Source organism: Gigantopelta aegis, chromosome 4, assembly GCF_016097555.1.
Source record: "Gigantopelta aegis isolate Gae_Host chromosome 4, Gae_host_genome, whole genome shotgun sequence".
NCBI lineage: Eukaryota > Metazoa > Mollusca > Gastropoda > Neomphalida > Peltospiridae > Gigantopelta > Gigantopelta aegis.
The window spans coordinates 3,212,758-3,227,946 of NC_054702.1; the positions used below are offsets into that span (position 1 = coordinate 3,212,758).

Genomic DNA, 15,189 nt, shown 5'->3' on the forward strand with positions numbered 1-15,189 from the left:
AGACATTTCAGTTGACGGTTTTAATGGTCATCCCATTGACCATGATTACCTAGATGTTGACTCAGTTAAAATTGATAATGAATGAATGAATGAATGAATGATGCCCTAACTAATAAATCACAGTGATCCATGTCAAACTGAATACGGGAATACATATTGGACAGTTACTAAATCAATATTTTAATCAGTAAATATTACAAATCAAAGGGATTACTAAATTGTGAGAACTTAATTCTTTGACCATGTGAGTTCTTGGCAAGTCTTTTGGACAACGTCCAGTATCCTTCAGTTGAAACCTTGCATTTATTGTAATAGTTCTCAATAAATTATTAAAGATGATTTTGTTATATTTTTTATTAGGGCTGTTGCACTGGGTCTGACTGCTGAAGACATGTTGGCGGTACAAGACTTTACCGAAGAACTAAAGATTCGCAAAACACAGGGTCAGCCAACCAGCACAGCTGCAAGAATCGTCCACGACGTTGAAAGAGAAGACAGACATATTCGTGTACGTTGAAAAAGTCCAAGCTGTTTAGGAAGAAGTCAACTGTGAAATAACAAATTATTTCTCTATTTCTATGATCCAAAGATTTATTCAATGTATGATTCATGAAGAAAGTAATCAGTTTGTAATATATTGACTATATATACTGATATCTCTGTCTCGACAGACAATTCAGATTACAGAAGTGTGTGCCCAAGACAGTGTAAGTGGACCTTTATTGGATAAAAGCACAAACGTTCATTGTCCTGTATCCTGTAAACTTTATGGTAAAAACTGTTTATATTAGGATAAAATAATTCTCCCTGAATTTGTTTTTCTAGGGTGAACAGATGGATAAAAGTAATTAAATAATGTCTGATTTGACCGACTGAATTTGTTTTTACTAAAGTGAAAAAGTCAATAAAAGTAATTAAATAATGTCTAATTGTACTCCTGATTTTATTTTATGTAGGGAGAACAGATCGACAGAGAATTCCTGAAGAACCAGCTGGAACTGGACCGGAAGGATGAAGAGCTGTCTAAGTTACGAGTGATGGTGCGCGAGGTGCAGGAGGAGAACAAACACCTCGAGTCGGGCCTCAAAGAGGTCATGGAGGTCATGAAGAAAAGTGGGAAAGGTCAGCATCTTCTTGACATAACGCCACGATAAAATACATGCTAAATTTTCATCCAAATATTTTTTTAATGGGGGTGCAGGTGAAATTTTATTTTTTATTTAATATTTTTAGGACATTGGAAATACTGCATATCAAACAAAATATATGTTTGAATGACAATAATAAATATTTATGGCCAATAAAAAAACAAGGGTGGGTGGGGATGAAAAATGTAGGATTCATTTCATTATGGGCTGAAGTAATACTCTGTATTCTCGGACTCCTCTGAAACCAAAAAAGCAAAATGGTTGTATGAAAATGTGTAGATCCACCATGTGAGCATCATGTTTACAACAGCAGAATGGTTGTATGAAAATGTGTAGAGCCACCATGTGAGCATCATGTTTACAACAGAGTAGAATGGTTGTATGAAAATGTGTAGAGCCACCATGTGAGCAGAATGGTTGTATGAAAATGTGTAGATCCACCATATGAGCATCATGTTTACAACAGAGTAGAATAGTTGTATGAAAATGTGTAGATCCACCATGTGAACATCATGTTTATAACATAGCAAAATAATAATAATAATAACAATAATATGAATGATGCATTTGATCCCTGGCTCACTTACAACTGACTATATATATATTTTAAAACATTTTATATTGCCTAGATTTGAACAAAATAACAAGATTTTGCAAGGATGGTTGGTTCATATTCAGCATGGCCGACATGTTGTTGTAAATTGTGAGGTTGGCGCTCATACTGGCATGACAGGGTACCCACCTGGATGTTTAGTTGAAGAACACTGAAAGGGAATACCATGGGAAAAGTTTACTTTAAAATTGTAAAAATGATAATTTGTTTGCAGATTAACTCTTTATTCTGGTATTGCAAACAACACGATGCTGTACCTTGTATACAGTGGTTGTTAATACTTATGGTGTGGACTGCGATATAGCTCATGCTCAGTGGTATTGCAAACAACACGATGCTGTACCTTGTATACAGTCGTTGTTAATACTTATGGTGTGGACTGCGATATAGCTCATGCTCAGTGGTATTGCAAACAACACGATGATGTACCTTGTATACAGTGGTTGTTAATACTTATGGTGTGGACTGCGATATAGCTCATGCTCAGTGGTATTGCAAACAACACGATGCTGTACCTTGTATACAGTGGTTGTTAATACTTATGGTGTGGACTGCGATATAGCTCATGCTCAGTGGTATTGCAAACAACACGATGCTGTACCTTGTATACAGTGGTTGTTAATACTTATGGTGTGGACTGCGATATAGCTCATGCTCAGTGGTATTGCAAACAACACGATGCTGTACCTTTTATACAGTGGTTGTTAATACTTATGGTGTGGACTGCGATATAGCTCATGCTCAGTGGTATTGCAAACAACACGATGCTGTACCTTGTATACAGTGGTTGTTAATACTTATGGTGTGGACTGCGATATAGCTCATGCTCAGTGGTATTGCAAACAACACGATGCTGTACCTTGTATACAGTGGTTGTTAATACTTATGGTGTGGACTGCGATATAGCTCATGCTCAGTGGTATTGCAAACAACATGATGCTGTACCTTGTATACAGTGGTTGTTAATACTTATGGTGTGGACTGCGATATAGCTCATGCTCAGTTACATTATGGGAATGTTTGTTTCTTGTTTGCTTGTATACTAATTCAGATTTTCTTGGTTTTCTTTTTTCAGAGACTGACAGTGAAATTGAGCCTGTGTCATTCCCCAGTATTGACAAAATGTTGGCTGTAAGTTGCTTTCATTCACATTAGTTTTACATTTTATAACTTGAAAACCATGGTGGCTAGCAGGGCCAGTTAAAACAAATTGTTACACTGAACATTTTCATTATTTACTTTTTTCCATTTAAAAATTTGTTGTTGATATAGACCTCCTCTGTCCGGCACATGGTTGGTACACAAACATATTGATAATTGTGAAAAGCTTGCAACATAAGAATAAAATCATAATAGTAATGTATCTCACAATAACTTTAATTTCCCACTGGTTATTTTCAGGCGATTGAAGCGAAGAAGGTTGTCGGTAGTTACGACACGGCTCTGTACATGAAGGAACAGATGGACGTACTGCGGGGGAGGAACGAGGAACTGAGGGCTGTGCTCCGGGAGACGCGAGTGGAGTGTAACAAGTTGTTACTAGAGCGAGACAAGGCTTTTGATAAGGTTCGTTGACTCATAGCTTTGACGAGAAGATATAATGAGAAAGATCCCGAAAGTGTAATCTTAATAGCTGTATATCCATGGTATTGTGGTCTACTGGAGTGCACTTATACATCTGACTTCAGTACTCGAGGTTTCTGTCAGGGTTATCTCACCCTTAGTCCTTGTTAGTCCAGTCTCTACCCATCGACCCTTGGACCAATCCAGCTTGGATATCCCTAACAGGAGCCGAAACTACTCCTGGCATAGCTCTCTGTGTCATTGAGAAATACAAGCCCCCTCACAACGTCCAGGAATGGATCATGACAGGATGAGAAAGATGATGATTATTTTCTTTTATCTACGTTTGAGGCACACTGTCTTGTGCCAGGTGAATCGGGAGAGAGGTTATAGACTACTATGAGAGAAGAAATATGTGGTTTTGAATTGAACAGACAGTGAAACCCTTTTAAACCGGACATCCATGAAACCAAGTAAAAAGTCCTATTAAAAGGGGTATCCAGTTTAGAAAGGTTATATTCTGTAGTTATATTAGAAAAAATCCCATGAATAACATCCAGTTTTGAATTTTTAATTCTGGTTTACTGAAGATACAGTTTTGAGGGGTTTAACTATAATATGTGTCAAGAGCAAAATAGGTGGGTTTTAGTACAGATTCACTTCCAAATTATCCAAAATGTCACAAATAAACAATGAACAACAAATAACAAGCCCAAAACCCCATTTTGATCCTAAATGTGAAGAGACAGGAAGGAATACCTGGCCAGGTGACCAGATGCATGATTCCACAAAGCCTTGGGGTATCAAAACTGGAACTTTTGTTTGGAGGTTTTGTACAACCGACTATATGTAGGGGAGCTGCACTTTGTGGTATGACGTCAGATTGACATGTATTAACCTGATTGATTAACTGTTTAATTTAGGTTTTCTTTTAAATTAGGAAAATCCCTTGCTAATAAAAATGGCAGCTGGAAAGAATTTAAATTATATTGTTATTATTTGCAACATTTTTTATAAACAATTTACTTTTGCAGTATTTTTTGTATTTGTTTATTACCATAACATGCTATCTCTGATGGCACTTTTATAGCATAAAATCCAGTTTAAAAATGAAGTCCCAATTTTATTTCCTGGAAATATTATCATATGTGATACAGATATTTTTAAAGAACATGTTTTGTTAATTATCCACAGATTGGTAAGATAGAGAAAGATTATCAATCCATGGAAACATTGTCGTTTATGATGCAGATGTTTTTAGATAATATTTAATGTTAATTCCCCACAGATTGGTAAAATGGAGAAGGACTACCAGGTGTTTTTAGATAATATTTATTGTCAATTCCCCACAGATTGGTAAGATGGAGAAGGACTACCAGATGTTTCTAGATAATATTTATTGTTAATTCCCCACAGATTGGTAAGATGGAGAAGGACTACCAGGTGTTTGTAAATAATATTTAATGTTAATTCCCCACAGATTGGTAAGATGGAGAAGGACTACCAGGTGTTTCTAGATAATATTTATTGTCAATTCCCCACAGATTGGTAAGATGGAGAAGGACTACCAGGTGTTTCTAGATAATATTTATTGTCAATTCCCCACAGATTGGTAAGATGGAGAAGGACTACCAGGTGTTTTTAGATAATATTTATTGTCAATTCCCCACAGATTGGTAAGATGGAGAAGGACTACCAGATGTTTTTAGATAATATTTAATGTTAATTCCCCACAGATTGGTAAGATGGAGAAGGACTACCAGGTGTTTCTAGATAATATTTTGTGTTAATTCCCCACAGATTGGTAAGATGGAGAAGGACTACCAGGTGTTTTTAGATAATATTTATTGTTAATTCCCCACAGATTGGTAAGATGGAGAAGGACTACCAGATGTTTCAGGATAATATTTATTGTCAATTCCCCACAGATTGGTAAGATGGAGAAGGACTACCAGATGTTTCTAGATAATATTTAATGTTAATTCCCCACAGATTGGTAAGATGGAGGAGGACTACCAGATGTTTGTAGATAATATTTAATGTTAATTTCCCACAGATTGGTAAAATGGAGAAGGACTATCAGATGTTTCTAGATAATATTTAATGTTGATTCCCCACAGATTGGTAAGATGGAAAAGGACTACCAGATGTTTCAGGATAATATTTATTGTTAATTCCCCACAGATTGGTAAGATGGAGAAGGACTACCAGATGTTTCAGGATAATATTTATTGTTAATTCCCCATAGATTGGTAAGATGGAGAAGGACTACCAGATGTTTCAGGATAATATTTATTGTCAATTCCCCACAGATTGGTAAGATGGAGAAGGACTACCAGATGTTTCTAGATAATATTTATTGTTAATTCCCCACAGATTGGTAAGATGGAGAAGGACTACCAGATGTTTCAGGATAATATTTATTGTCAATTCCCCACAGATTGATAAGATGGAGAAGGACTACCAGATGTTTGTAGATAATATTTAATGTTAATTTCCCACAGATTGGTAAAATGGAGAAGGACTACCAGGTGTTTGTAGATAATATTTAATGTTGATTCCCCACAGATTGGTAAAATGGAGAAGGACTACCAGATGTTTCTAGATAATATTTAATGTTGATTCCCCACAGATTGGTAAGATGGAAAAGGACTACCAGATGTTCCAGGAGGCGGGTATCGCCCCGGGCGTCTTCCAGCCGCTGCCTCTCCCCGACGGGATGGCCGTGTCCAGCACCGAGGTGATCGCCAGTCTCAACGAACACCTCGTCGTTGTCCTGCAGGTCAGACCATGTTTCACCGTAATACTGGGTCATTTAGCAATCACACAATGCAAAATAAGCCTCCTTTTTTTATTTTTTTATCCCAACCCTCACTTTTTAACTTTGATTTTGAATGCAAGCATATGTAATGACTGATAATTTAGGAGCACCATTTGGAAGAAATTTACATCTAGAAATGAAACAGAATGACTACTGTTTGTCTATGTGACTGTAAATATTTAAGACAAATCAAATTATTTTTATTAGCACTTGTATGTTATCAATTCTAAATCAATTAATGATTTAAAAAAAGACATATAAATGAGATTGTATTTAGGTAATTACAACTACATGTATGGCCTACATTTTCAAGATTTACAACAGGTTTGTTTAATTTGTTGCCTTTAAAGCAAGAGAATAATATTGTGAAACTAACATTGCCCATATGTTTGTTTTAAGTGCGACAGAATGTACGATACTAGTTTTACTTTTTACAGGAGCAATGCTGGTTACATCATAAACTTTTGCTTTTAGATCCATAATAAGTCTTGTTTTTTTAATTGAGCACTATTTTTCACAGACTCTTAAGCTTGTCCTCTTTTTTCCCCCCCAAATCACAGGAACTGTCGCTGAAGGAAGAAAACATGAAGAAAATCGAGACAGCTTTGGAAGACTATAAACGGAAATATGCAGTCATGAGACACCAGCAAGGCCTTTTGTATCAAGACTATCTTAATGATAAAAAGGTTTACATTATTTCTGATGTGTTTTCTTAAATTTTGTATCAAGACTATCTTAATGATAAAAAGGTTTACATTATTTCTGATGTGTTTTCTTAAATTTTGTATCAAGACTATCTTAATGATAAAAAGGTTTACATTATTTCTCATGTGTTTTCTTAAATTTTGTATCAAGACTATCTTAATGATAAAAAGGTTTACATTATTTCTCATGTGTTTTCTTAAATTTTCAATGGTGTATTTTAGTTAAGCAAATAAAGTAGAAATGCAATATAATGGGTTTTTAAAATTATTAATTTTATGTTAAATGTTTGTGTTTATCTTTTTAAGTTCTAATGATTTGGGTCATAGTTGTACAATATTAAACATGCATTATTAAAATTTGTAATTAATTTTATGAACTTTAAAAAAATGAAAGAACTAGATTAATCACAAATTTCACATTATAAATTTTTTTAAACATTTAATATTTATTTATACACTGAATCAATTTAATGTAAACAAGACTTTTTTTTTTCAGAATTCATGTTTTAATTCTTGTTTTGTTACAGTTATAATAATTCAGATAACAAAAATACAGGTTTGTTATATTTAGAAACCCGTTTAGACAAACTAAAGTTATCTATAAAAACTGTGTACTCAAATTACAGGAATGGGAGGCTGAAATGGACAAATTGAAAGAAGAGTTAGGGAAAGTAAGAGGTGAATTTGAAGAAAATACGGTCAGAGTTCAAGAATTTGATGTGAGTATAAACTATCATGGTAATGATTGTTAGTCAGTAATATTATTATTTGTCACCATGATAATGTTTTTTTACCATGAAATTCAGTTCAGTTATATTCTGTTTGATGATTTTCTTGAGACAGGAATTCTGAACAATATCCAAACATAATTTGTTAATGCAGGGAACACATTAACAAGAAATTGGTTTAAAACATTTTTTAGAAATTTAAAGAGCAAGAATGTTTAATCAAAATTTGTAAAGAACCAATGAATTTGTTTAATATTTTTAATATCCCTACCCCCTTTCCTATCCTTTGACTTCCATATAATTTCTCTCTGATCTGGCAGCTCCTATCTTTTAATTTTTGTTGTTTCTTCCACATCACAGTCCTTGTCTCTTCAATTGTTAACAACAATGTTTTAACCAATGTAAAATTAGCACTTTTGACTACTATCAGGATGGTTCTTGTGTAATGTTTTCATATTGATCTAGTGTTGAGTAATGAACTGTTATAAATCCATACGATAATGTTATATGTGTATTGTAGCGGCTGATAGACACTTTGTCACAAGACGATGTTGAGGTGCGACGCCGTCTGTCTGAGATGACGAGGCGCATCACAGTACTGAGGGTGAACGAGAAAGCCTTGACGAGACGACATCAGATAATGCAGGAGGTCGAAGGAAACTTGAGGAAGGTGAAAATATAGAACTTAGTGTACATATCTAATGTATCAGATTGATAGAAATGTAACATAGTTACTCAAATTCAAACTTATAAAATAAGTCACAAATACATTGAAATAAATAAAATGGTCAAAGGTGAATATTATTCCCAATAGAAAAAAAAATCAGATGGCATAATTTTTTTTTGAACATTTGAAAAATAACATCTGATCAAGATGACATAGAAGAAGAAATGTCACAGAATCGTATATCATAGAGAATACAGTTACCTTTTGTGTGATTTATTAGGAAATTTTCATCTTCTATTAAAACCAGATCAAACTGCAACATACACGTAGACCTATATGTAGAGTGCGGTCAGCATAAGTGTTAGAACATATTAAAATAGTTTCTTCTGTTCTGTCACAGGATAAATGTTGAGGTGTCAGTAGATATTCTTTCATTTATTCATTTCCTACTATGTTTTTTTCCTGTCCTAATGAGTGATCCACAACTGATATATCAAAGGCTGTGGTATATGCTGTCTTGACTGGGAAAGTCCATATAAAAGATCCTTGCTGCTAATAGAAAAACATAGTGGGTTTCTTCTGAAGACTATGTATTAGAATTATCAAATGTTTGACATCATTTTGCTTTAGCGATGTCATTAAATCAAACAAATGTTTCATTCATTGATTCTGTTACAGGAAGTAAACAATTGTCGGAATGAGATGAATCAGATGCAGACTACAATATCAGAGAGGATGGGCTATCTACAGAGATACAAGGTCAGAGGTCACAATAGATTTATCATTTATGAAAATGAAACAAATTACTAAGAAGCTCTTTTACAGTAGCATTGCTTGTTTACAAGACAGTCAGCCTGTATTACGTATATTAATGTAAAGAGCAATACATAATTAAACAAATTGATTCTTGCTTACCCTGTTAATACTTGAAGAATTACTAATATGGAAGCATATTAAATCTTGTAACAAAATTACTCTAGGTTTGGTTAAATTTATTTTCATACTGGGATCTTACAGTTGACTTGTTGGACAGGTAGACTAAGTGTAATTGAAATATTTTTTATACTGGGATCTTACAGTTGACTTGTTGGACAGGTAGATTAAGTGTAATTGAAATATTTCTTTTTATACTCAATAATGTTTACATGGCTTGTAGTTTGAGAGATGAAAATGTTCCAGATTTGGTTGTTGTTTTTAATTCCTGATTCCGTGCCTACTGTTCCTGGCCATGTTCTTTGATGAGAAGATCACAGTAACCCAATTTCAAATCCCTGCAAAATGTTATGTTTTTCTTGCCCAGTATCATTTTCATACAGTTATGAAGTTACCAAATTTCTTGTTTCAATATATGTCATCTCTGCAATTCTTATGAAGTTACCAAATTACCTATTTCAGGATATGTCATCGTTCAAGATGGCTGCTCTGCAGAAGTCTCTGGAAGACTCTGTTCCGTCATGTGACCTTGACAAGGTGAACCGGCAGTACCACGAGCTGACGGAGAAGTACAGAGACCTGCTCGAGAAGGGCAACACGCTCGTCTCCAGGGCCGAGGCTGTCGTCGGTCTACAGGTGAGTTAAACTGGACAACGGTAAGATAAATTTGTTAAACAAATTAAATGGTTCCACAAACTGCAATGTGCTTCTGTTTTGTTTATTACTAACCAAAAAAAGTAATTGTTAGAATGTTGGTTGTTTTTAGTACCTCAACATGTCTGTATCAATTGATCCATAGCTGTAGTCATTTTAATTCCACAGTTTGAGATGATTAATTCTGGTCAGCAGATCAGGGACGAATGAACACAGAGATACCATTTGAACAAAATATATTTATTGTTTATTGCACATGAATTGCCATTGTGTAAAGTTAAACAAGGTTCTATGATGATGAAAATCTGAGTGTATAATTGTTTTCTAGCTACTAAATGTTTGAGTGCATATTTCTGTGTGGTCCCCATGATATCACCATAAAGAAGCTGGACTGATATGTCTTAGTAATATTTAAAAATGAGATAAATTGGATGTTTTTTGTCTGCTTGTTTATGCTGTATCTGACTTTGATCACAAGGTAGCATGTCTAAATTTTACTTTTATTTCGTGGATTACACTTTGTGCCAAAAATTCAATGAGTTTTTTCACACATTGTAATAAAAAAATTGAGTTGTACATATGATTTGACTTATAAGAAAGTAACAGACTGACTAGTGTTTTCACGTATTGTAATAAAGTAACTAATTGAATTGTATGTGATGATTTGACGTAGGAGGAGGTAACAGACTGACTAGTGTTTTCACCTATTGTAATAAAGTAACTAATTGAGTTGTATGTCATGATTTGACGTAGGAGGAGGTAACAGACTGACTAGTGTTTTCACCTATTGTAATAAAGTAACTAATTGAGTTGTATGTGATGATTTGACGTAGGAGGAGGTAACAGACTGACTAGTGTTTTCACCTATTGTAATAAAGTAACTAATTGAGTTGTTAGTGATGATTTGACTTAGGAGGAGGTAACTGACTGACTAGTGTTTTCACATATTGTAATAAAGTAACTAATTGAGTTGTATGTGATGATTTGACGTAGGAGGAGGTAACAGACTGACTAGTGTTATCACGTATTGCAATAAAGTAACTAATTGAGTTGTATGTGATAATTTGACATAGGAGGAGGTAACTGACTGACTAGTGTTATCACGTATTGCAATAAAGTAACTAATTGAGTTGTATGTGATGATTTGACGTAGGAGGAGGTAACAGACTGACTAGTGTTATCACGTATTGTAATAAAGTAACTAATTGAGTTGTATGTGATGATTTGACTTAGGAGGTAACTGACTGACTAGTGTTTTCACATATTGTAATAAAGTAACTAATTGAGTTGTATGTGATGATTTGACGTAGGAGGAGGTAACAGACTGACTAGTGTTATCACATATTGTAATAAAGTAACTAATTGAGTTGTATGTGATAATTTGACTTAGGAGGAGGTAACAGACTGACTAGTGTTATCACGTATTGTAATAAAGTAACTAATTGAGTTGTATGTGATGATTTGACATAGGAGGAGGTAACAGACTGACTAGTGTATTCACCTATTGTAATACAGTAAATAATTGAGTTGTGCGTGATGATTTGTCTTTAGGAGGAGGTGAAGCGACTAATGAGTGAAAATGAAGCCATCAAGCGACAGGCGGAGATGGACAAAGAGAAGTTACACGCTTTGGAGGCGGCAATGGAGGAACTGCATCGGAGAGGTGAGAGTCTTTGGCCTTCTTTTAAATTGAGGAACGGCAGCACTGGCGTAGCCAGCGTGTGTGTTATGGGGGCATGCCCCACCCCTATCAAACCTTCTGGGGTTTTTCCACTATCACCTTTTATATTTTCCTGTCTCCCATAATGATTCATAGACATTGTGGTTGCCCCCCCCCCCCCCCCACACACACACACACACATACAAAATCTGGTTATATCAATCATTGACATGGTCGATTATTCTCAATGGATTTCTCAGATTTTACACCATCTTCATCAAAAGCAATAATATGTGCTGTCATGTCTGAAAAAGTGCATACAAAGAATTTGTGCAAGTTTTCTCTAGGAACAGCCATTTTACTGGCAGTGGGTTTCCTGTCTTAATATTTGGAACAAATGTCAATTTGTCTAACACCAAATAGCCATGATAGTTTAAAACAAAACCATTTTACAAAGTACATCCAATTTTACAAAACCATTACACTAAAAAAATTGATATTCATCTATTTTAAAATTGTGTATTTGGTAAATGATAATACTGTGGTGAAACTGTTATGAAATTTACACAGGAGCTTTCAAATTTTAAATTGTTTTGCAATGATTTATTGGACTAGTTTTTGTACCTAACAAAATTGGATAGGGTGTGATGTCTGGGTGTTCGATCATCATAACAAGCAACAGGCATTTTGATATGATGGGATTTAACTAGTTTTGGGTTTTTTACTTGTCAACAGGCTTCATGGATGGTGCTGACATCTCGGTGACTGATGCCGACATTGTTTCAATCTCCAAGAAGATAACGATGTTGGAGATGAAGGAGCTAAATGAACGACAGCGGTCGGAACATGCCGTGCGCATGTACGAACAGCAGCGGGAAATACTGCGCGATCTCGAGGCTCGCAACAAAGAACTCGAGGATAAGTTTGCCGAGGTGATTTTCGTTTTAGGCCAGTTGGTAATCAGTCTGTACTCAGTTAATTTAAAACTTGTAAGGGCTGCTGTTAGATCCTGTACTTTCTTGCACCATAGGGGCACAGATTTTTATTTTTAAAATTTTAAAAAATAAGTTATGTGGACCTTTAGCTACTAACTTAAACAATGTCTTCTGGAAGTGGTAAAGCACATTTTGAATGGACACTTTTACAAAGTTAGTTTATGTGGAGGTCTGTCCCTTGCTGGGCCCTGTTCCACGAAGAGATCTTAGCGCTAAGATCACCTTAAGATTATGGGACCATGGTATTTACTGGAAGTAGTCTGTGTTTTGCAGCAGGTTCACTCCCTCACAGTCTAAACCTAGTGTGAAAATAACCAGTTGTTAGAAACTTATAACCATAGTTTAAATATGAGCAGATGTTTTTAAACAGACATTCTTTTCCTTTTGAATTCAGATTGAGACTTGTTTGATTTTTGGAAATCAATCAACAGTTGAGTAAATGTGCTCATATTCTAAACAATCAACAGTTGAGTAAATGTGCTCCTATTCTAAACAATCAACAGTTGAGTAAATGTGCTCCTATTCTAAACAGTCAACAGTTGAGTAAATGTGCTCCTATTCTAAACAGTCAACAGTTGAGTAAATGTGCTCCTATTCTAAACAATCAACAGTTGAGTAAATGTGCTCCTATTCTAAACAATCAACAGTTGAGTAAATGTGCTCCTATTCTAAACAGCTTACTATATGTTATGCAAATCTCTTTAACGAAGGCAGTTTTTTTTATAGGTCCTAGAATTACGTAGATAAATATTTTTACTTCTCTAATATACACTATTTACTGTGATTGATACTTTTTATTTAACAGCAATTTTGTTTTAATTTAAAATGTATATTCAATTTCTTTTATATTAAAAAATGTATTTGTAGGTGACGAAACTGAACTTGGAGATGCAAAAAGCCGAGAGAAAGTTAAGAGATGAACTGGCCAGTGAGTTTTCTGTGCAAATATAACATAATTTACATCGTACTGTAGCTACCAGGATTGGAAAGTTATCTATAGTCACTCATCTCTTATTTCGTGTTTTAACGTTTTTAGAAATTAGTGTTTGAAACTGTATTTCTACATGGACTATCTACCTTCTGCAAAATGGTGTATAATATTGTTTTGTTTTAATGATTAGCAATTAATATGAACTATTGGTTTATGTTGGTTTATATTACTTGTCCTGGCTAGTAATTAAAGATTCAATTATTGCTTTCCTTTTTATTAAAACGTATTGCCAGTAAGTGACAGAGACCGGAAGCGGATACTGGACCTGGAAGAGTCAGAACTAATGTTGAAACAGGAAATATCCAAACTCAAGGTGATTGGTTAACAACTGACGTACAGAGGTGCTGTTATTGCTTGTATTCACTATAATAATGTGTCTATTTTAGCAATAGGTAGGAAATATCTAAACTCACAGTGATTGGTTAACAACTGACGTACAGAGGTGCTGTTATTGCTTGTATTCACTATAATAATGTGTCTATTTGAGCAATAGGTAGGAAATATCCAAACTCAAGGTGATTGGTTAACAACTGACGTACAGAGGTGCTGTTATTGCTTGTATTCACTATAATAATGTGTCTATTTTAGCAATAGGTAGGAAATATCTAAACTCACAGTGATTGGTTAACAACTGACGTACAGAGGTGCTGTTATTGCTTGTATTCACTATAATAATGTGTCTATTTTAGCAATAGGTAGGAAATATCTAAACTCACAGTGATTGGTTAACAACTGACGTACAGAGGTGCTGTTATTGCTTGTATTCACTATAATAATGTGTCTATTTTAGCAATAGGTAGGAAATATCCAAACTCAAGGTGATTAGTTAACAACTGACGTACAGAGGTGCTGTTATTGCTTGTATTCACTATAATAATGTGTCTATTTTAGCAATAGGTAGGAAATATCCAAACTCAAGGTGATTAGTTAACAACTGACGTACAGAGGTGCTGTTATTGCTTGTATTCACTATAATAATGTGTCTATTTTAACAATAGGTAGGAAATATCTAAACTCACAGTGATTGGTTAACAACTGACGTACAGAGGTGCTGTTATTGCTTGTATTCACTATAATAATGTGTATTTGAGCAATAGGTAGGAAATATCCAAACTCAAGGTGATTGGTTAACAACTGACGTACAGAGGTGCTGTTATTGCTTGTATTCACTATAATAATGTGTCTATTTGAGCAATAGGTAGGAAATATCCAAACTCAAGGTGATTGGTTAACAACTGACGTACAGAGGTGCTGTTATTGCTTGTATTCACTATAATAATGTGTATTTGAGCACTAGGTAGGAAATATCCAAACTCAAGGTGATTAGTTAACAACTGACGTACAGAGGTGCTGTTATTGCTTGTATTCACTATAATAATGTGTCTATTTTAGCAATAGGTAGGAAATATCCAAACTCAACGTGATTGGTTAACAACTGACGTACAGAGGTGCTGTTATTGCTTGTATTCACTATAATAATGTGTCTATTTTAGCAATAGGTAGGAAATATCCAAACTCAAGGTGATTAGTTAACAACTGACGTACAGAGGTGCTGTTATTGCTTGTATTCACTATAATAATGTGTATTTGAGCACTAGGTAGGAAATATCCAAACTCAAGGTGATTAGTTAACAACTGACGTACAGAGGTGCTGTTATTGCTTGTATTCACTATAATAATGTGTCTATTTTAGCAATAGGTAGGAAATATCT

At 34.6% G+C, this 15,189-nt stretch overlaps 1 protein-coding gene across 1 annotated transcript in view; it reads left to right on the top strand.

Moving 5' to 3' along the window:
- The window catches only part of LOC121372055 (centrosomal protein of 290 kDa-like), a 42,216-nt gene extending 28,414 nt beyond the window's left edge, over nt 1-13,802 (top strand). Inside the window, exons 18-31 of the mRNA XM_041498306.1 lie at nt 361-508; nt 957-1,122; nt 2,837-2,892; nt 3,163-3,327; nt 5,957-6,106; nt 6,706-6,831; nt 7,476-7,568; nt 8,098-8,247; nt 8,923-9,003; nt 9,640-9,813; nt 11,383-11,494; nt 12,227-12,423; nt 13,354-13,414; nt 13,711-13,802. Of these exons, the coding sequence (XP_041354240.1) occupies nt 361-508; nt 957-1,122; nt 2,837-2,892; nt 3,163-3,327; nt 5,957-6,106; nt 6,706-6,831; nt 7,476-7,568; nt 8,098-8,247; nt 8,923-9,003; nt 9,640-9,813; nt 11,383-11,494; nt 12,227-12,423; nt 13,354-13,414; nt 13,711-13,802 (1,771 nt within the window). The remainder of the gene's footprint in view (nt 1-360; nt 509-956; nt 1,123-2,836; nt 2,893-3,162; nt 3,328-5,956; nt 6,107-6,705; nt 6,832-7,475; nt 7,569-8,097; nt 8,248-8,922; nt 9,004-9,639; nt 9,814-11,382; nt 11,495-12,226; nt 12,424-13,353; nt 13,415-13,710) is intronic.
- Nucleotides 13,803-15,189: the final 1,387 nt, after the last annotated feature.